At 44.0% G+C, this 19,282-nt stretch overlaps 5 protein-coding genes across 5 annotated transcripts; all 5 read right to left on the bottom strand.

Moving 5' to 3' along the window:
- MELLADRAFT_61894 (uncharacterized protein) lies at positions 1 to 864 on the bottom strand (the record flags this gene model as incomplete). The annotated part of the gene is made up of 5 exons (XM_007408108.1): positions 1 to 44; positions 105 to 194; positions 286 to 490; positions 556 to 687; positions 757 to 864. The coding sequence occupies 5 exons, from the start codon at positions 862 to 864 to the stop codon at positions 1 to 3; spliced, it is 579 nt and encodes a 192-aa protein (XP_007408170.1).
- Positions 865 to 2,656: 1,792 nt separating this feature from the next.
- On the bottom strand, positions 2,657 to 5,754 carry MELLADRAFT_105031 (Hypothetical protein; the record flags this gene model as incomplete). The annotated part of the gene is made up of 10 exons (XM_007408107.1): positions 2,657 to 3,094; positions 3,194 to 3,253; positions 3,330 to 3,551; positions 3,761 to 3,930; positions 4,008 to 4,165; positions 4,240 to 4,351; positions 4,654 to 4,730; positions 4,801 to 4,862; positions 5,370 to 5,396; positions 5,608 to 5,754. The coding sequence occupies 10 exons, from the start codon at positions 5,752 to 5,754 to the stop codon at positions 2,657 to 2,659; spliced, it is 1,473 nt and encodes a 490-aa protein (XP_007408169.1).
- A 1,329-nt stretch (positions 5,755 to 7,083) lies between these two features.
- On the bottom strand, positions 7,084 to 10,071 carry MELLADRAFT_116022 (uncharacterized protein; the record flags this gene model as incomplete). Its single annotated transcript, XM_007408106.1, has 10 exons — positions 7,084 to 7,451; positions 7,545 to 7,952; positions 8,032 to 8,245; positions 8,341 to 8,644; positions 8,738 to 9,064; positions 9,151 to 9,303; positions 9,378 to 9,611; positions 9,686 to 9,802; positions 9,895 to 9,901; positions 9,974 to 10,071. The coding sequence occupies 10 exons, from the start codon at positions 10,045 to 10,047 to the stop codon at positions 7,412 to 7,414; spliced, it is 1,878 nt and encodes a 625-aa protein (XP_007408168.1).
- A 321-nt stretch (positions 10,072 to 10,392) lies between these two features.
- On the bottom strand, positions 10,393 to 15,385 carry MELLADRAFT_77369 (uncharacterized protein; the record flags this gene model as incomplete). The annotated part of the gene is made up of 6 exons (XM_007408105.1): positions 10,393 to 11,224; positions 11,330 to 11,412; positions 11,503 to 12,374; positions 12,439 to 14,140; positions 14,862 to 15,027; positions 15,119 to 15,385. 4 exons carry the CDS (start codon positions 14,027 to 14,029, stop codon positions 10,687 to 10,689), a joined length of 3,084 nt encoding a protein of 1,027 aa, XP_007408167.1.
- Positions 15,386 to 16,407: 1,022 nt separating this feature from the next.
- Positions 16,408 to 18,393, bottom strand: MELLADRAFT_84794 (uncharacterized protein; the record flags this gene model as incomplete). The annotated part of the gene is made up of 11 exons (XM_007408104.1): positions 16,408 to 16,552; positions 16,618 to 16,730; positions 16,802 to 16,897; positions 16,957 to 17,118; positions 17,186 to 17,332; positions 17,401 to 17,547; positions 17,605 to 17,778; positions 17,895 to 18,008; positions 18,053 to 18,111; positions 18,205 to 18,318; positions 18,366 to 18,393. The coding sequence occupies 11 exons, from the start codon at positions 18,391 to 18,393 to the stop codon at positions 16,408 to 16,410; spliced, it is 1,299 nt and encodes a 432-aa protein (XP_007408166.1).
- Positions 18,394 to 19,282: the final 889 nt, after the last annotated feature.

A 19,282-nucleotide genomic window follows, 5' to 3' on the forward strand; every position in this document is an offset into this window, starting at 1 on the left:
TTACTCATCCGTGTTGATCGTTGTCCGTTCAGACACGTAGATACCTGTGAAGAACAAGATGGGTGAATAAAGATACGATGATCGAAATGGGTAACCAAACGTACCATCAAGGAACTTTCGGATATCTTTGTTCTTGACCAGACATGAAGTGTGGATTGAGGCAGCGGATTGGGAGACTTTGTCGAGGTCGAGTCCTAGGAAATTGAGAAAATTGGGGTACATTGTAAGACAACGGTACTCGAAAGGAATAAAAAGCCGCTGCTGGATTGTGAGCTGGTGACCAACCTTCGAGGGTGATTTCATCCTTTTGGTTCTTGCTCTCAGCCACAGTGACACCATCCAACATAGGAACTTGTCGCACTCGCTTCTCACCCAAGAAATTTCGGATCTCGACTGATTTAGCATCATCGGCAATGATGATGTTGATTGGGAAATGTGCGTAGACAGATCGCATCTTGTACAAGAAACCTTTGGTGACACCGGTAATCATCTATGGACAACATCACGGAAGTGAGTGCTGAGTGAGTTGTGGATTGCGTATTTCACTCGACTGACGTTTTCAACCAATGACTTGACGGTACGAAGACAGGCAACGTGTTTACGCCCACCGTGCCAGACAACAAATTTAACAACGAAACCTTTTGAGGTCTGGAGAAGCTTGAGGTCCATGTTGATGTGTTTAACATGCTGAAAACGAGTGGATCATGATATCATCAGCAAAGGCTTTCGGGACGATTGACTTGAACACAAACTTACCTTGACAAGCTTTCCCCTTGGGCCCTCCACGGTGATCTGTCGGGCCTTGATGGCGACCTTGACACCTTCCGGAACAATCAACTCCTCGTCTTTGTAGATATCCTTCATGTTGGCCGGATTAGAAAGAAAAGAGGAAAAATACTGATACGTGCGAAGAAGATATTAGCTTCAATGCCAACCGGCAGTTTCCTCAGATTCTTGGTACTCACGCGAAATAATTGAAAATCGTTTACCTGTGGAGGGGCTCTCTCAATCGGTGGGCGCCATCATGCTGCACTGGCCATCACTCGGTACCGCAAGATGAGCGTTTGTCACTGGAATAGGGTTAGGTTTCATGTGACTTTGACATTCGGCGGGACTCCGACCGAAGCCCACAGATCCGGGTCTCGGTCATAAACCCGCAAGCGAGTCTATTCCGATCAGATCCCCTCGGATAGTATCGCGCATTGACCTTGATGGCCAGGCAGTGCCGCCCTGCGCCGCCCTATCATCATGGAAGGTCACAACTCTCGTGGTGGGCGCGAGGTTTGGATTTAGGGCGCGCCCAGCGCGCCTTCTAAATCTTTTCAAAGGCGCGCCTATAGTGGGGGCGTCAAGGGCGCGCCTTTTGAGTATGTAAAATCAAAAAAAATGGAAAAAATTAAAAAAAATCAAAAAAAATCAAAAAGGAACAAAAAAACTGTCAAAAGTGTTGCAAGGGGAAGCCTGAGGATAAATTCTTGCAGATATTTATTACTTGGATGGAGAACAATGGAAATTTTCAAAATTGAATATTGTAACTTTACAATACTGGCATTGAGCAAGCCTGCGGTTTTTGGTGCCGTGTTGATTTTTTCGACATAAGGGAACCTTTCCATCAGTTTCCAAAGTTTACAGTTGGTGAGATCCACTCAGATGGTGTCTCGGTATTGTCCTTTGGCATGAATGGAGGTGGTGGGGTGTAAGAAAACAGCGAGAAAGCCCGAAAACGGCAGAACAGGCTGAAAGGGCGCGCCCACCCCATATTTCAACTTTTGGGGCGCGCCCTCACGCCTACGCCCGGGCGCGCCTCAAAGGCGCGCTTTTCACGCCACGCCCACCACGAGAGTCACAACCGTCACAAATAAATGCAAGTGTGCAGAAATATATTGGCCCAAGTTATTCAAGCAGAAGCTTCCGATAATGATTTTCACATTCCCTATCCAGTGGTGGTAAACATCCCAGTTACTTCACTTTGCCGAATGCTATGGCATTTTGATGTGACATCAAATATAGATACAAAGTCTCGAGACAAAAGACAAGAGAGCACACGCAATAGTTGCTTTGTTGTACCAATTTATCTGCATACCCAAAGGTGACACAGCTTTGATAAAAATGGATATATATAGACGAGTGCACCATGTAACAAATCCGCTCAGCTCTTGCTGCTTTATATGAGGTCAGAGAGACATAGTGTTCCGGTCCTTTTTTCTCCGGTAGAGAAAGGTACATGTACAAATCCATATTTGACTCGTGAGTTTTTTACTTTTCAATGAAAAATAGGAAGATTGACTACAGTGTATATAAAATATAAAACTTGAAACATGAGAGAGACCTATAAAACCATAAAAATGCCAAAGAAATAATAATCGTCCGTCTTGAAATTGATAAACAGATTTGATACCTCAGAGAATAAATAAAAGTATATAGTAAATATAAGAACAAAACATAATGCCAGCTTACCCCAATGAATGAAAATACCTATGAACAATAACCAAGAAGATATAAACATATAAACACTCAAGTTGATCTTAGGCATCTAACTAAAGCCTAAAATTATAGGTTCGAAGAATACGCAGCTCAGAGTACATGTAAGAAGTGGGCCCTTAAGACGAGAGAATAATACATAGAGGGAATGAAGGGAGTCCAGAAGAAGAGAGCCTTAAGAGAGATCGTGACGTTGATATCCGGACGTATCGAGTAGATCCATTTCCATTGCTTTGTCTTCCTTATCAACATGAAGTTGGGATTGAGCTTTTCGTTGGGCCCAGGTTTGAAGAATATCAAAGTTGGGTTGGTCCAACTGCTCCGACGCCTGTGATTCGGTTACCTGCAGAACGCTCACTGTGAGCTCTCGGACAGGAGGCTGGGTGTTGTCTGGTTCTATGATCTGTGGAGGTGGCTGTCTTGAAAATCTGTTTTGAATGGAACGTCGTATTGACCAAGGATTAGGTTGGATGAGACGGATAGTCTGAGCTAGCGTTGCACCAATGACCCTAGCAAGTGCAATGAAACAAAGAATAGGGAAAATGTGTTCAAATTTTACTGTTAGCCATTTGAGCAGGAGACATCTCGAGAGCGGAAGATCCTTACAAATTCCCTATGATAGATACGATCACATCTGATGCCTGGCAAAGTCACTTCAAGTTAGTTTCTTTGTAGTGCAGAAAATTAATGGGATGTTCAGCACCCAACAAACCATCTCCCGGATCACGAGCCCTTCTCCAGACTGGCAATGGCCAGCCGATATATGTAGATACTGAATGAACGTCAAGTGTATGAAGACTTTGTAAGTTAAACATCAACGCGAGGCCGGTGGCTGGTGTGTAACTCACTTCCCATACTAGCAGAGGCCATTCCACGATCAAAACCGAATAAATGGTACCAGCGGTAACTAGTAGAGTGCGCATTTCTTTGCGACAATCGATTCGAGTGCCTCTTGTCATCTTTGATTGATGTTTTTGAGGTCCCTTCTTACTCTCATACCAGTCTTTTGGGGCAAATTTACGATATTGCTTCAATTGAATGTATGTGAAGATGATAAAGGGCGAATAAACCTGAATAGCGGATGTTTCGCATTATGAGCTTTAGGTTTCTAAACGTGTGCATGATGTACGAAATGTTTACGAACCAGTAGAAGAGTACTGTTGAGTGCCAAACAAACAAATATCCTGATCTTTAGCCAAGAGGAAAACCGATGCTATGGAGAGTAAACTTCAGTGATTTGCTTAGTGATCTCACTGATAAAGAAGCTTAAATTACTCACAATGAGATGATCCAGCTTTTTTAATGGCATATTGGGAAAGTTTGACAATACTTCATAAGTCTGAGCATCATGACCGAGAGATTTGTCGGCAAGAGATTTTTCAATGTAGTTCACTGCATCCGACAGTTGTATGTACTGATAATTGGCCAACGAGAAGACCGTCATGATAACTGCAATTCGCAAAGTTACTTGATCAGAACAACTCTATATGTGAAGATCCATACACCAGAAGCCCACTGCTACTCACGCGCTACACCAATGATGGCCAGTCCAACGGACATGACATTGAGCATCATCACAACTGGTAAGGGGACAATGTTGAGCTTGCGATCCATTGAATTGGACTGCCAGGGCGGATCCCATCGTGCGCATATATATTGACAGGCTGTACTCCAACAGAAGCACCTGAAAGTCGCCGATTTGATCAGTGCCAATACTGGATACCTTCCTTTGCGACGGTCGTAGGCGAAAGAACTCACCAAACTCCAATCCAGACAATGACATACTTTATTCCAGGTATGTGCACCTTTGCTGCTGGATTACTGATACCATAATCAATCGCTAGCTGCATTCCTAGACCAGTGACGGCAACTTTTAAAGTGTCAAAAGAAAGAAGTTCCGTGAGTGAATGAAGCTCTCCGATCAATGTACACAGCCAAATTCTCAACTAAAACAATTTGGACATACAAATATCATAAAGTATGCAGCACAGGGTGACGCAGCCGGTTGCATTTGGTCTCAGTACCCCGTCTTGTGTTAGTGTCGATCCGATTGCACCAGAAGATTGTTGGATCATAAGCCGTCGATGGAAACGATTGTGAAGAAAGGGTGATAGTTTCCCGATGAGCAAAATCTGTTCTTGCGTTGCTTCGGGTTTGTAATGCAAGACTTACGCCGAGTGATAGATGCCAAGGTAAATTTCTTGCTTAGAATCCGAAGCAAGAGCACAGATGAGGCCAGTAGGAGCATACTGGTTGATGGAATTATCCATCAATATACCATCAGGAAGTCTTACCCAAAGCTAAACAGAGAAGACTTACATGATATGTGCGAGCAACATAGTGATCAAAATGGCCCGCGCCCATTTGGGATTGCTTGGAGGCTATCAGTGTTTCAGCATAGAAGATGATCAGAGGTCTGCTCAGATATCTCGATCAAACGACGGGAGAGAATGTGACACTGCTCATGAAAATCAAAATGCATACTTCAGTCTTGGACCTTAGGAAGCTGTGGACAGCGTGGTAGACGTTGAGGGACGACGAATCGGACAAAGAAGTGACACAAGTCAAGTCAGGTGCGGTATTTAGTGAGAGTCGAGACATGACTTCTAGAAAACTGCTGTAAATAAATTTGGATGCTGGCTAGTCCCAATAGTTCCGATAGACAGTAGACACTGTGGAATCGCAAACGAGGGGTTTGGTCCCTCCGATAAATCCAGCGGAACACTCTGTAGGTAGCACGTCGATGTGAGGGTATGTCGAATGGTTCTGGTACTTGTGCGACAAATAAGCCAAGGTTGAAAATGATGCGAGGAGGGGCAAAGAGTTGAACAGGTGATGGAATGCTGATACCAAAGCATGGATCTATTCGCAGTGGTCTCTAGACTTACACTGGCTCGAATCGGACTATAACTGAGCTGAAACACTACATCAACTCATTGCTTCAGCCAGTTTCAATCCGCATCTTAACCTAGCTGTCTGCTTGGAGTTGCAGCAAATTTATCAAGTGGGGCTCGCAGCGTTTGGAGTGATTTGGCTGCTCAGTGAGCAAGTTACAAGCTAGGTATCATCATCCAGTATTGCAGTTGCTCAGCCTCGACCGGATCTCAGAAAAACGTCAGTATGTACAAGATGTAGCCTTAGGGCAATGTTGGACGCCTCGTCAAGGTATCGATCGATGCAGATTGGATCAGGATCACAAACCGTGCAGCGGCGAAGCGAGAGAAAAGTATGATTGGTGAAGGTCCACAGCACATGTTTGGTGTGTGTGGCCATGGGGCAAACTTGGTAGGATGAATCAAAGGGTCCGTAAACGATAAGTTGGCGAGCTTTTTATAAATTGTTCGCCTCGTCAAACACGCCGGTCAATTCACAGCACCCTCCCCCGCACAACTGTTTCAACCCCTCCACAAAGTGTGAAACACACAGTCAGATACTGTCCTCTTCATTTGTTGCGTCACCAGTGCTGTCAGTCAGGTGAATTACCGGTCCAATTCTTCTTCGCGTCCAACTTGGTGCAAAATCAATCGCCAAGAGTCTGTTGTGCGGGTGTGTTCTGCAGCTGATCATATAACGCAGATGGAACATTTACGCCATCTGACTTCTTGATCACCATCATAGCCGAGCACATCTACGCTGATCAGATACTGAAACTGAGATCTCATCATCTCTTGAATTAAAAAAACCTTGACAAAAAAGCTTGATGGACCTCGTTCGATCCGAAACTTTGAGGCGAGACACCGGGAGAGGAAACCACTAACACTGAGGGACGCAAGGAAACACAGCCGTTTATCAAGTGGGAGTTAAAATTTTCAAGCTTGCCTGATAAATAAATCTTTCCTTGATTGTCGGTAGATAGTTGCGCGCCTTGTTGCTGCATTCCATGTTTACTGAAGGTTTGCTGAAGGTTTGATGAGAATTTGGTTATTTAAAATTATCTGCAAACTGCTCTATCAACAAGATATCCTTCAATAGGGGGTACAATCAGTTTAACAACGGGCACTCCTCCGTCTATTTCTCAGCAGGAAAGATATGGCCTAAGGATATCTTAATTTATCTCAGCCTGATTGACTAGAGTTGGCATAGAAGGGGATGCAAAATTCTTAGGAACCAAATCATTGATTGATCAAGAATTGTAATTTGTTTGAGCAAACAGTCAGTTTTGAGAATTGAACAGTATCAGTATATTACAGGCACCACAGTTATCTTTGAAATCCACATGAAACCTGGCATGACTTTCTCTTGAAACCTTCAATTGACAGAACCTCACACTTTTCAAAAAGAGCTGTGGAGTTTTCAAATATGCCTGTCTGCAGAATGATATTTCTATAGATACAAACTTCAAAGTGCATATCTTGCCTAGATTGATTCACCCTTACACCAAATCAGGTTTTGTGTTAAAAAATGTATTTAAATTGTTCAGAGTGGTAAATATAACTTTCTTTGTAATTATCACCAGACCTCAAAACTCATAAGCTTTAAATACATACCAGTAACATATGAACTTCTTTAAATCAAGGGTCACTGAGCTCAAACAAATTCATCTCAGCGATTACATTCTGAAAGGATACAAAATCCCTATTGTGCACAATCTATTTGATTTTTGTCAATTCAAAATTCATGAAATTTACAAAAGACTTCAAACAAATCATTTTTCAAGTGTACGTTTCATTTATTCCAGGTTAATGCAATGATTCAATTTGTTCCACATCACTACACTCAACCCGCTGATTATCAAGTCTAATCAAAGTATAACATACAAAGTCACAAAGTCACAATTGAATGTCTTAGTCTTAACACCAAATCTCTACAAATCCTGGATCAATCATTCTATTCAGCTCTGATCCATTTCTTCCAAAGTTTTCGATTTCTCTCCATCATAATATTTGATGATCACAATCTCACTCCCAACAAACATTGAACAAATCATTCATCATCCAACCGTATCTTCTCCCCATTTCTTAGCCACATCCCTTCAACCGAAAAAAATCAAATGAATTAATCTCAACTACATCTTACAAGATAAACTGCAAAAAAGAAGACATGAAAAATTAAGATCAACTCACCAAAACCCAAGTTTAGATCCCAAAAACTCTTTTGCAATCGAATCCGAAGGACAATTCTTAGGTCTAAACTCTTTAAAACTTCTTTCTCTACCTTCACCTTCCCAAATCATTTCGCACTTATTATCAGCCAAACTGATCGGAACGCCTTCCTCTTCACCTCCTTCTCCTTCTCCTTTTTCACCTTTTTCTTCATTCCCATTGATATTTGTCGGTGATCTCGCTCTTGGTTCTTCTGTCCAATCTATTCGATTTAACATTAAATGTTTATATGCTCGAATCCCTTTCGATCCTCCTTCGACTACTACTAAGGCGAAACGTGGATTAAAGATTAAGACTCCTGTTAAACCATGTTGTTCTGCATTCTTTCGAACTTTAAACCTGTGTGCAGGATTAGTAAGATACTTGATCCTATGTAAAAAAAATCAAACATTTCTCAGTTTCTACTTCATCAGTCTTTTAAAGTCACTCAAAGAAGAAGATCACAAACTTATAGACACTTGTAAAAATCCCACGCGTCTCATCTACTTCCCTCTTCTTTTCAATCTTTTCTTTTCTTTGTTCATCTGTCAGTTGTCTTGATTCATTGGCTTTTTCATGCGCTTTTCGTCTTTGCAACATTTCTCTTCTTACTCTTGCTTCAATCTTAGTTGGATCTGCTACTGCATCTGAAGTTAAAACTTTCATCATATTCGAAAGTTTAACTAATCAAAAACGAAAACCAAAAATGTAAGACAAATCTCCTTTAGCCTGGAGATTCTAAAGGATGAAACGGAAAAAGAAATATAATAAGATTTACCTTTTGGAGGATCAGGAGGAAGTAAACCCATTCGTTGTCGATCTTGTTTATCCTGTAACTCTGCCATTCTTCTTTGTCTTCTCATCTTCTTTTGTTCAGCTTTCGTAAGTTTAAGTGGTTTAAGTTCCACTTTATTTCGATCACCTGGTCCTGGAAGTTGGATTGGATGTTGAATATAAAGTGTGATGGGCGAATCTTCTGATGATCTGATTAGTTTGGATGCTTCTCCACTTTCTAAATCATCATATGTTCGATTCGGTAGATAATCTTCATCCCACCATTCACAATCTGGTGGTGCCGGTCTCTGATCAATGGAAAAAATGCATCAGAGTTAACAAGAAAAGAAAGCAGGAGAAAGTTGAGGTTAGAATAAAGATCAACTGATGAATTAGCCTACCCTAACTTGTTTTTCAACAGCTTCGATTTCTCCATCCAGCCCAGCTTTCCTAGAACTCTCAGCAATCCGTTTCTTAAGTTCTTCTAATCTAGCCTCAGATCTAATTTGTTCAGCCAATCTAACAAATTTTCCTTTTGGATTAAACCTCAATGCTCTAACAGGTCTAGCTCGATGTACTCCTGATGGATCACCAAGTGGACCAGCAAGTGATCGATCGAAATGTGGATTAGATCTTTGATCGACTGCTTCTTCATCTACTAGTAAGGCTTCTGATAAATCTGGTTTTGAAGAAGAAGCTGTAGATGGAAGTGAAGGTCTTGCATTGGCCTAAGTCAAGAAAAAGGTTGTCAGTTATCAATTTGAAATCAACACGTGAAGCGAAATGAAAAGTGAGATGAAAGCGTGTACGAAACTTTGACTGTGGCAAATTTGGGTACCATAGGCTTGTAACGATTTTTGAGACCAGAAGAAGTAGATGAGCTTGATGGGTCTTGTGCCATCAAGAGTGGATGAACACCACTTGTTGCACCAGATCCGATGGGCTCGGCAGGTGCAGATGGATGAGACTAATCAGGATCCAAAAAAGTTCATGAGCATCAAAATAAAAAGATTATGAGTGATTGCAAATTGAATAACAAACTAGATACGGATTCTTTGCCTTCGCAGCCAATTCCTCTACTGTCTTTCGCGCCTCTGCAACTTTTTTGGCCAAGTTTGGATCGATATTAGGAGCCGATAACATCGGAGTTGAACCAATAGGAACAATAGTGGAGGCTAGACCAGCTTGAGGACGATTGAGTGAAGCAGACGGGTTTTTGAAAGACGCAAATTTGGCCGCGATCTCTGCACGCTTTCGAGCGATTTCCTCGGCGGACTTGAGTAGTTTGATATGAGTGTCATGAGTTTGGATAACATCTAATGTGGATTTTGGATTAAAGATTAACTCACAGCGACCTTTGAAGGAGCTCCATTTGAAACTTGATATTGTTGTTGTTGAAGTTGATGAACTGGTTGACTAGCCAAATCGGATAAATCGCCTTTAGGTGGAAGGAAAGAAAGAGTAGACTAAACCGAATGAGTTTTAATTTTAAAACAAAAGTAGAGTGAGTGGAACTTGATAGATTGATTGTTATTTTTTAAATGAGAGTAGAACTAACAGATGAACTAGTGATGGAAATTGAAAGAATTGATTAGTTTATTGAAATGATATCATTTAGTTTTGAGATGATAGCTTACGGTTTGTTTCTTTTAGCAGATGAATGAGCTTGATCTTGATCGTTTTTAGTTCTTTTCTTTTGATTTGATGACATTTTTGATTTTGATGATGGTTTGTTAATAAATGCTGAGCAAATGCCTCGAGCTGATCAGTCCTTGGTCTTCTGCTTCCCAGTTTCATGATCGATAAAAGCCCCGGACAGGTACTCGGGTCTGTACGCACCCGAGAATCCTTTGCCCGGGGAGCAGGGCTTGCTGAGGACTGTGCAATTCGATTACATACACACCTGTTTTTGATCGACTGCTCAAGCAATATCATCATTAAGTTGTATGTAGAAATGAAGCATAATCCTGGCGAGTCAGTAGCTTTGACTTCCTTTGCCTCATTCAATCCAAGACTTGATGATCATCAGTCTCAAGAGGGACACGGCAACACAAGTCATGAAACATGGTTTTATTTCATTTTATATGCCTTAAAGTATACACTGCTTGCAACTTTCTTCACTCAGTTCAAATCTGTACGTAAACGGCGCGCACATCAAATGATGATGACATTGTGCATTTTTTTTACCCTCTCTCTTTCTCTCTTCAACCACACACCAAAGCTCCTACTCATTAAATATAATCTACACCTTTCTGACGCTTGGAAGGTTACTTAACCTTCAAGTACATCTTTTATATATATATTCTTTATTTCTGGTGTATCTTTTTTTCATATATATAATCTTTTGTTTCTACGATCCAGACTCATACTGAGCCGATGTGGTCCGATTGCTTGGCTTCATAGCATTCGTCCGACGTGTCTTTCTTACCGGAAATGTATTTTCATACGAGGGTTGAGGTGTAGGTGATTGAGCTTGTTGATGATGGTTTAAAAGATTAAAAGTTGAGCTAGTACTAGGTGTAAAACCAACAGAGTGAGGCGAATAACTTTCTTTCATCGCTGTTCCTCCACCGATCAAACTACTATTGCTAGCCTTACGCTTATAGACCCGTCCGGCACTTGCTCGCTGAGCGGCCACGGATGGATGGATTCGATTCCCACTTCCGCTCACACTTCCGCCCCCACCAGATGCAACGGTGAGAGCAGGGGATGCAGTCCCATTACAATTGTTCTGTGAGAATTGATAGGGTGTAGGAAACTGATAGCCTTTTGAACCAGTCGAGCCCGAGGACAATGGTGCTTGAGCTCCTCTTTGATTGGTGACCAGATCAAAAAGGTCATCCTCAACGTGTACATGACATTCTCCCGCAAGGCGAGATTTGTGACAACTAAGATCCCAACAGGTTGGCTCTGTAAACATTAGTATTCTTGCCTCTTTGGGTCATTGGAGAGAGAAGACAGTGGACATAAGGAAAACCAAGAAAAAGACTTGCCTTTTAGCGTGTTTCCACCAAAACAACTCAGGCACCTTCACTTCCTGCAACTTCACTCCTTCCATCGCAATCCATTTATCGCACTGTGGTTTACGCATCAGGAAGATCCAAAATTGTACCATATGATCAGTAGAAGCCCCACCCAAGTTGAGAAATTCATGAAACTAATTCACCTGATGGCATCGTCCTTCCTTCAATTCAGACTTTTCGTTGGCCGCTACTTGACCACGTTTCGTCAATCGGATCTCGACCGGTGGTGAGAAGGGTAGTCCATTGGCATTGTTGATGCCATGAAAGAACCCCAAGTGATATGAATAACTGCTAACTTTCATTTTTAACCATAACTGAAGGTCTTCACCCCCTCTCTGTCGAGGTTCCGCGCAGATACAACACAATCCAACCTTTTCACTTCCTACACCTTTCACAAACCTCGGCGTATAGAGATCAAGATGTCCATGAGCAGGTGAGTTATATACACCATTGGGTGGTTCTTTTGGGATCACGATTCCACTTCGTTCGGCTTCTGATCTCATCATCTCTCGTTCTCCAAAGGCGCTTGATACATAGAACGCTCGATACAGACGCGGGAAATGTGGGTCGATCGGTACTTCTGGGGGAAAAAACCTTCGCTGTGTGAGATGTTCGGCAGGAGAGGCAAGACTGGTCGCTTGAGTTGAAATGGAAAAGCAACTCCTAGCGTCATCGTCGACAGCACCGGTAAATGTGGTCGAGTTCGACGTGACTGTGCCTGTAGTCATCACACTGGGAGTAGTTGAACAATCGGAAATGCGGGCTCGACCTCTGTTCTGAGGTTGATAAGATGAATTATGACCCATGAAATTCTCATGTGCTTGAACGGCGATTGAGTGACCATCATCGACCGATTGTGACGTACAGGTGGATGCAGCGGTCGATCCTGAAACAGAGAGATGCGGGAGATAATGATCTGCATCAGGCAATGGCGGGAGACCATGACCCAGATGGTGAGGGTGTGATTGCCCGGCTTTTGCGCCCCGAGCTCTCGTGGCGTAGATGGGAGCAGATGCTACAGAGTCAAATACTTTGTCAGATGAACGCCACAAGTGCCATTCCAAATTCAGTTTACTCACCTGGGTCGATCGTAGATGGGTGGCTCGGATGATGACCATGATCTACAGGGGGAAATTCGTCATGAATTTGACTACGCGTCCGGTATCTTCGCCCACTTGGGGTTGATGGGGCAGCAGGCTTATCGGATGAAACCTGGGTCGTTGATGAATCTGGTTGGGACGTTCCATTTCGAGGGGCACTACCCCGCCCTCGACGAAGAGCCATTCCATGTTTGGCCTCGTCGCTCCGGGAAAGAGCCAATAGGAGCGATGCTGCGTCATCTGGGTGGGGTCGTACTTCTTCAGCTGGACCATGTCGATTGCGGTTAAGATGCGTTCTCGTCCCTGCGAATGTCGAATTGGACTGCCGGGGATTCGATGCAGCCTGTTCGTAAGGTTGATCAACTGATTGACGCAAAGCAGCGGAGGTGCCACGTTCTCGTGTCGGTTTGGCATTCTGGGGCACCGACTCTCGATTCTGGAACGTCTGTGTGGTCGATGACACTCGATACGAGTTGTTCTCGGGGCTATTTAGGAGATGGTGACTGTTACTCGGCAAACCATCATTGGTGCGTTCTGGACCAGAAAGATGAATGTCTATCTTAAGTTCGCCAGGGTCCTTATTGTATCTTTCTCCACTTCCACGTGTTTGGCCATTTGAATTATTTATGGGTTCGGCGGTAGCGACATTAGAAGACTGACTGGATCGTGTTTTGATGCTTGATTTAGGGCGCGATGTCGTTGGTAGATGGGGGTGAGAAGGCGATTGATGTTGAAAAGGCGATCTTGTGCCGGAGTTGGAAGGCACGTGCGCAGCCTGATTTCGGGTGGGGTCCTGGCGGGCTTCGGCAAGACGGTGAACTTGGGATCGAGTAATGTAAGGTGCGGGCATTTCTTGAGGCTCTGCCTGACTTGGATATTGGGCTGGGTGTCGGGACGCTGTCAGATCTCGGTTGCTTGCCGAAGGATTGTTCGGCTTGAGCGCGTTAGTGAAAGCCTCTTTGGAGCTAGGATTCCATGTATGCCAGTCCGCACTTTCATGGATTGCAGCACCTGAGCCATTATCTGAATTTTGGTGAAACTTCTCGACAACACCCCGGAATGAGCGGTGCGCTTTGTGAGTCGCAAAAAAGGTGCTGGGAGAGCATGTGTTTTCGTTGAGTTGCTGGGATGAGACCGGAGGACCGAAACAATCAGAGGCTTGACTGGTTCGTAATTGCGAGGGTCGCTCGTGAAGGATGCCAGGTAAAGTGTGATTCGTTGTCCCGGGAGTAGAAGAGGTAGATCCATCCGGAAGAGGGGGGTCATAAGAGCCTTCGGGATGCATATATGGGTTGTAGTCCACCTGTTTTTCGGGAAAAAAAGCATGTGCGTTTGAAAAGGGTTGCTGGACATAGTTGGAGTCGATATGAGACCGGTTTCGAGACAGAGCGCCATTGTGATCCTCTGAACCGCAATCGGCACCAATTGGCGGTGCGATGCTCCTGCTCGTAGCTCCAGTTTGGGATTGCTGGGTTGGACCAGATACATAGCCAGGGTAGAATGGCAGGTCGCGTTCGTTCGTTTGAATACATGGTAATCCGATTGTAGCGCCGTGGGTTTGTGTGGACATTACGAGCTGAGAGTCGAGTCGAGGTGATATTCAACTTACGGTGTGACAGTATGCCAACCGATGGCGAAGGCTTCAACGCAGACTCAAAAAGCTGGGATCGGACCAAATAGACTGAGTGCAGTAAAGATCCAGGAGTAGCGCCAGAGATAAAATTACCATCCACAACAGAGACCAGGGGAAACGCAATCGTCAGCAAATTCTTTCTCAAAACAAAGCTTGTTCTAGAGGAGAATCAAACACAGGCGGCTTGTCAGAGGTAAATTGATAGAAAGAGTGGCAAATTAGGAGCTGCGGCACCAATCCCAGCCAACTTGAACTGAGGCGCGAGGCCAAGAAAAATGATAGGTTGGATGTCTCGTATACCAGGGCAGCAACCAACTACTAAGCGTTTCGGTGCAGATTGACGCCACTAGGATATGTGATACCACAAAAAATAGATGTGAGATGCGGGATATGATACGCTTGATAGCACGCATATGGACCAAAGGCCAAGACGAGAGCGATTGAACGGATAGGCTGGAGGCGGGGTTTGGTCTGCTGCTGTGAACCAAAAAAGTATGTGCAACCATATGCAACCTGACAACAGGTAAGGAAAATCGATGACATGACCTCAACTTTCAAGCTATCCCAACATGATCACACTAGAAACATAAGAGAAGATCGATCGAAAAGCCCTCCAGCCCCATGATGATCGATCGCCAGATGCAGTACATAAGTTACCCGGCATGTAACCATGTCTCATGTTGACGTATTTGAGTTTGAACCCAAGCTTGCCTGGTCTGATACGCGCTTCATCAGTGAGAAAAAAAGGCGAAAGAAGAGTCCTACCAACATTTAAGAAGTTCTAAAGTGTGAAGAAGATAGCCAGGACCCAGGCTAGACGCCAACAATGCGGTTGAGAGCGACAATGCGGCTAGTGAGACTGAGAGATGGTCCAGGTAGCTCAGCTATCGACGATCGAGTTGAAAGTTAGAATAGTCGTGAGAATGCGAAGGTATCTGTCAAGATCAAGTTAGATTAGTTAACCCATTGCAAAGGAGGTTAGTAGAAGAAAGAGAATGAGGAATAAAAGAAATGAAAGAGACTAACCAATGAGATACTGGAAGACGATAAAGAAAGAGAAAAGAACTGAGATTGAAGTTGAAGCCAAAGAATGAGGGACGAGATTTCAAAAGATCATTTACTTTTAAATTGAAAGAAGTCAACTTGAGACAAGTTGAAGAGGATAAGATTGATGGGAGCTGATGGATGAGTAGTAGAGAATGAGGAATGATAATTGATGAGAGGATGAGATGAGGATGGGAATGAGAATGAGAATCAAAAAATAAAAAGTGTAAAGTACACGGTAAACTGAATTTGAATTCAACTCTCACTCTCTAGTATGCCATACTTTTGACATGAAAGGTCAACAGAACAGCATACCACCCTAGAATTGGAAATTATCCATAAGGCACACTCCCTTAAATAGCATTTTAAGACCTTTCAAGTTTCAAAATATTAGAAGAAATTGGATCGACACCAAAAGAAACCACTCATCATATTAATCACCACGCATACATCCATGTCCAAAACCAATGGCACTACCATGCAATGAAACCATACCCGCTACATAACAATCCTTAACATGTAAAGAATGGAAACCAAAAAAGACATCAAGAATGCAAAGGGAGCACTGAGCATGCATAATTAAGAACTCTAAAAATTGGTTTGTACAAGTTGACGAGAGATGATGTCGAATCAGTCGAAGGTCAAGTGAAAGTGAATGAACGCCAGGAATGGGGTACCTATCAATTTGCTGCAGAACCCCAAAAGCAATACAGTAGATGGGCCCGACTTTTCATCAATCAATAACCTGAACAAGACCGGTGACTCGAGGCTGTACACCGCGGCACGGCCGAGACCACCTCCAGGCCGCCTTAGGGGTCCGACTTCAGGCGGTCAATTCCAAAATGCACCAAGGCCGTATTTCGACCGGTCCCAGCGGTCGACCGCCACTTGGCGGTAGGTGGTGCGGCCCACAGGCCGCCGCTAAACCGCCATAAGGCCATAATTGGTCTGCCGGATGGCGGTCACGGGGGGTTGGCCCCGATAGAATAACCCGCACCTGGTGCCGCGTGAGCCCTGAATCCATCCATCCCCGCCCAGGTTTACAGCTCAGCAATCCAAAATATAGATTTGACTCGGCAATGGCGATCAAGCCATGCGCTCACGATTAGGCACAGAAAGATGATGATCTGGGTCATCATCATCATATTGCAAAAAGAGAGAAGACAGTTTGGAAAACAAGATATTTGATAGCTTGATCGGATTCACAATTGGCTGGGTAGATTAAAATTCCAAGCGATGCTGGCCCTTTCCCTGTGATTGACCTCGAAACTTCACTCAGGAGTGGCTTGTAGCGGTATACCAGCGATGATCTCGACGTCCGATGGCAACTTGAAGTCATATTTTTTCTTCACCTCAACAAAGGTTGTTTTACCAGTAAAAACCTCCTTATCTTTGGCATATACCAGGCTATAAAACCTGCATCATTTGATCGCGTCAGTTCAAATACATTGATTCCACGACAGTAGGAAGAAAAAACTGACGAAACCGAATAATTGCCCGGTTTTGATCTCAAAACGTTCAGCTGTCCATCAACCGCGTCCCATATAGAGCTGGAGCCTCGGCCAATTTGGTAGATGCGTGCTGCTTCGCGCCGCTTCGGGATGATAATTACAGCGTCAGTTGTTTCTGAACACGTGTGGGGGACACCAAAAAGAGCACACTGACCAAGTATGCTAGCCTGGCGCGCGTAGCACCCGAGGTGGACGCCCACAACGAGGCGGAGTTTGCATGTTTGCCAACGGTGTCAAATTTTTGGGCAATCTAGTAATGCACCCATGTCAGATTCGGTTTAGATATACTTTGACCCAATACTGACTGACCAAGTACATCAGATCCTCTATGTAAGGTACCACAATTCTGGATTCGCCTTCGCCTTCGCGTGGTTCGCTGTTGCCATCTCCTTCGCCTTCGCCTTCACCCTCACGTGCCCCGTCTCCTTCTCCGTGGCTGGAATTGTGATACTCGTCAATGCCGGTCAAAAGCTTCAGATTAATATCAGCGCAAATAGGATGAGGGCGATGCTCAATTGGTTTGAATTGAAGTACTAACCAACTTGTGATACCTCTCACGCACATGTTTCAAATGATTTCTGATAGCTTTGTGATATAACTTGGTAGCTGTTGCATCGGTGATACCTAGGTTTTTGGGGGGAAGGTGATCCGCTTTCCATGCTGGAGATTGACTGTTGCAATGTTGCTGATACCGTGGGTAATTGATGTCACTGTGTGAAGGTATACCTAATAAAATGAGTTCTTATGACGCACTTTGATGGTGTTGAATAGGGAATGGGGCAGCCAAACCCCCTGGATTTTTTTTCCCGCACGACGACCACGACCACCAGTGTCCACAGCGGTGTAAGCCTCCAAGATGGGATTAGTGATCATCTCCATCGCTTTCCCAACAATCAGTTGCTGTAACCTCAACCTGCATCAGTTTCAACAGAGTGGAATGCTTAGGTTTTGGCTTACGTTGAGCTCTTTGCTTGCCACCCAAACAGCTTGGGAAACAACGGGAGCATTGTTGGTCCTATTAGTGGCCTCCTCTGGGTGGTTTGTAGCCGTGGTCAACGCCTCTTCAACAGTGTCCTTCAGGTTGGCAACCTCAAGGGTGAGGCTATCTACCTTGCTTTCCATGTTGGATAGCTTCGCCAAGATACGGGCCAGGAACGTGGATTGGGCGATGTGTCAATTGTCCACTCCGTATACCTGCAAAGCACAGTTTGAATATAGGTGGAAGGAAAGACAATGACAAAATTCACCTGTGCAAGGTTTTGTGCGGTTAACTCATGGTCAATATCCAAGCCGGCATCCTGGCACAAAGCTTGAAATGCCTGGAGATTGCTTCCAGCAAGTGGTCGGGAGTAGCTCATGCCCTCGTGGTTATCCAATGGTGGAGTTTCACGTGGGTACCTCTCACTCTGGGAAAGGGTCCCTCGTCGATTGGGACTCTGGGACCTATTGGTTCAAGGACGATGTCTGTCCCCATCTGGAGAACGTGTCTCGCGGGATCCTGGTGCGGCGAAACATTAGGAAGGGGTGGGGGTTGAATTAGAAAGGAGAGTGACTCACCAAGGGGTCTATGATTGTTCAGATCACGGAGAGACACAGCAATTGAGGGGGAATTAGCCAGTCCCTCTCCCCCCAAATTGGGTCCAAACGATAAGTCCATCAAATCGTCTGAGTCTTTGGTCAGCACCTGATCAGGCCAAAACGGACAAGCAAAAACTCACTCAGGCTCTGAGCTGGTGTAAGTGGCATGATTATATTTGTTTGGGGTGTTAAATAAAGCAAAAGAATGTTGTTGGATGTGAGTCAAAATCGGATTGAAGTGGGCTGAAGAGGGAAGAGGGAAGAGGTGTTGACTCGCACAAGGTCAAACACAAGTTGGTTCTATTTGAAATCTTGGCAGTTGGTGAGTGAACTGAGTATTATCTCACAAGGGTTACACGTCAAAGACAATTCTCTTTTCCTTCCAATGGCCTTTTGAAGTGGTTGTTCAATTGATTTTGAACAACCTCTTCACTTGTTGCTTGAACATCTGATTGAATTGACTTATAAGATATCATGACACCCTAATAGTGTTTCAAAATTGGCTTATATTTGCTCAGATTTAAAAAGATACCTTCAACTTCGTGATCAAGAAGATGTGATTTGGACATCAAGATTTCAATCTTGTCAAAAAAAATTGTAAGAAATCAGCTTCTCAGGTTGTTTGACAAATTGTGCTTCATTTGGTGAGTATATTGAGTGTTTGCAAGCCCTGTAGGGAAGCACCTCATTTCGCGAATTGTGGTCCTCCGTTTGGCCTTTGAGAGTCATGTATTGAAGCACCGCATCTCGTGAGATGCGGTGCTTCAATCCAAAACAGCGAGATTATTGAAAATCAATAATGTCGCGCAATGTGGTACTCCTTTTGGGGTTTGAGAATCATGTATTGAAGCACCACTTTTCGCGAAGCACCACATTTCGCGAAATGTGGTGCTTCAATACATGATTCTCAAGGCTATAGTGATTTTATGAGCGTGCGAAGCACCGCATCTCGTGAGATGCGGTGCTTCAATCCAAAACGGCAACATCATTGAAAATCAAAATTTACTATAACTTGGAGATTCATGTATTGAAGCACCACATTTCGCAAAATGTGGTG

This window comes from Melampsora larici-populina (assembly GCF_000204055.1).
Source record: "Melampsora larici-populina 98AG31 unplaced genomic scaffold MELLAscaffold_11, whole genome shotgun sequence".
NCBI classification, from domain to species: Eukaryota; Fungi; Basidiomycota; class Pucciniomycetes; order Pucciniales; family Melampsoraceae; genus Melampsora; species Melampsora laricis-populina.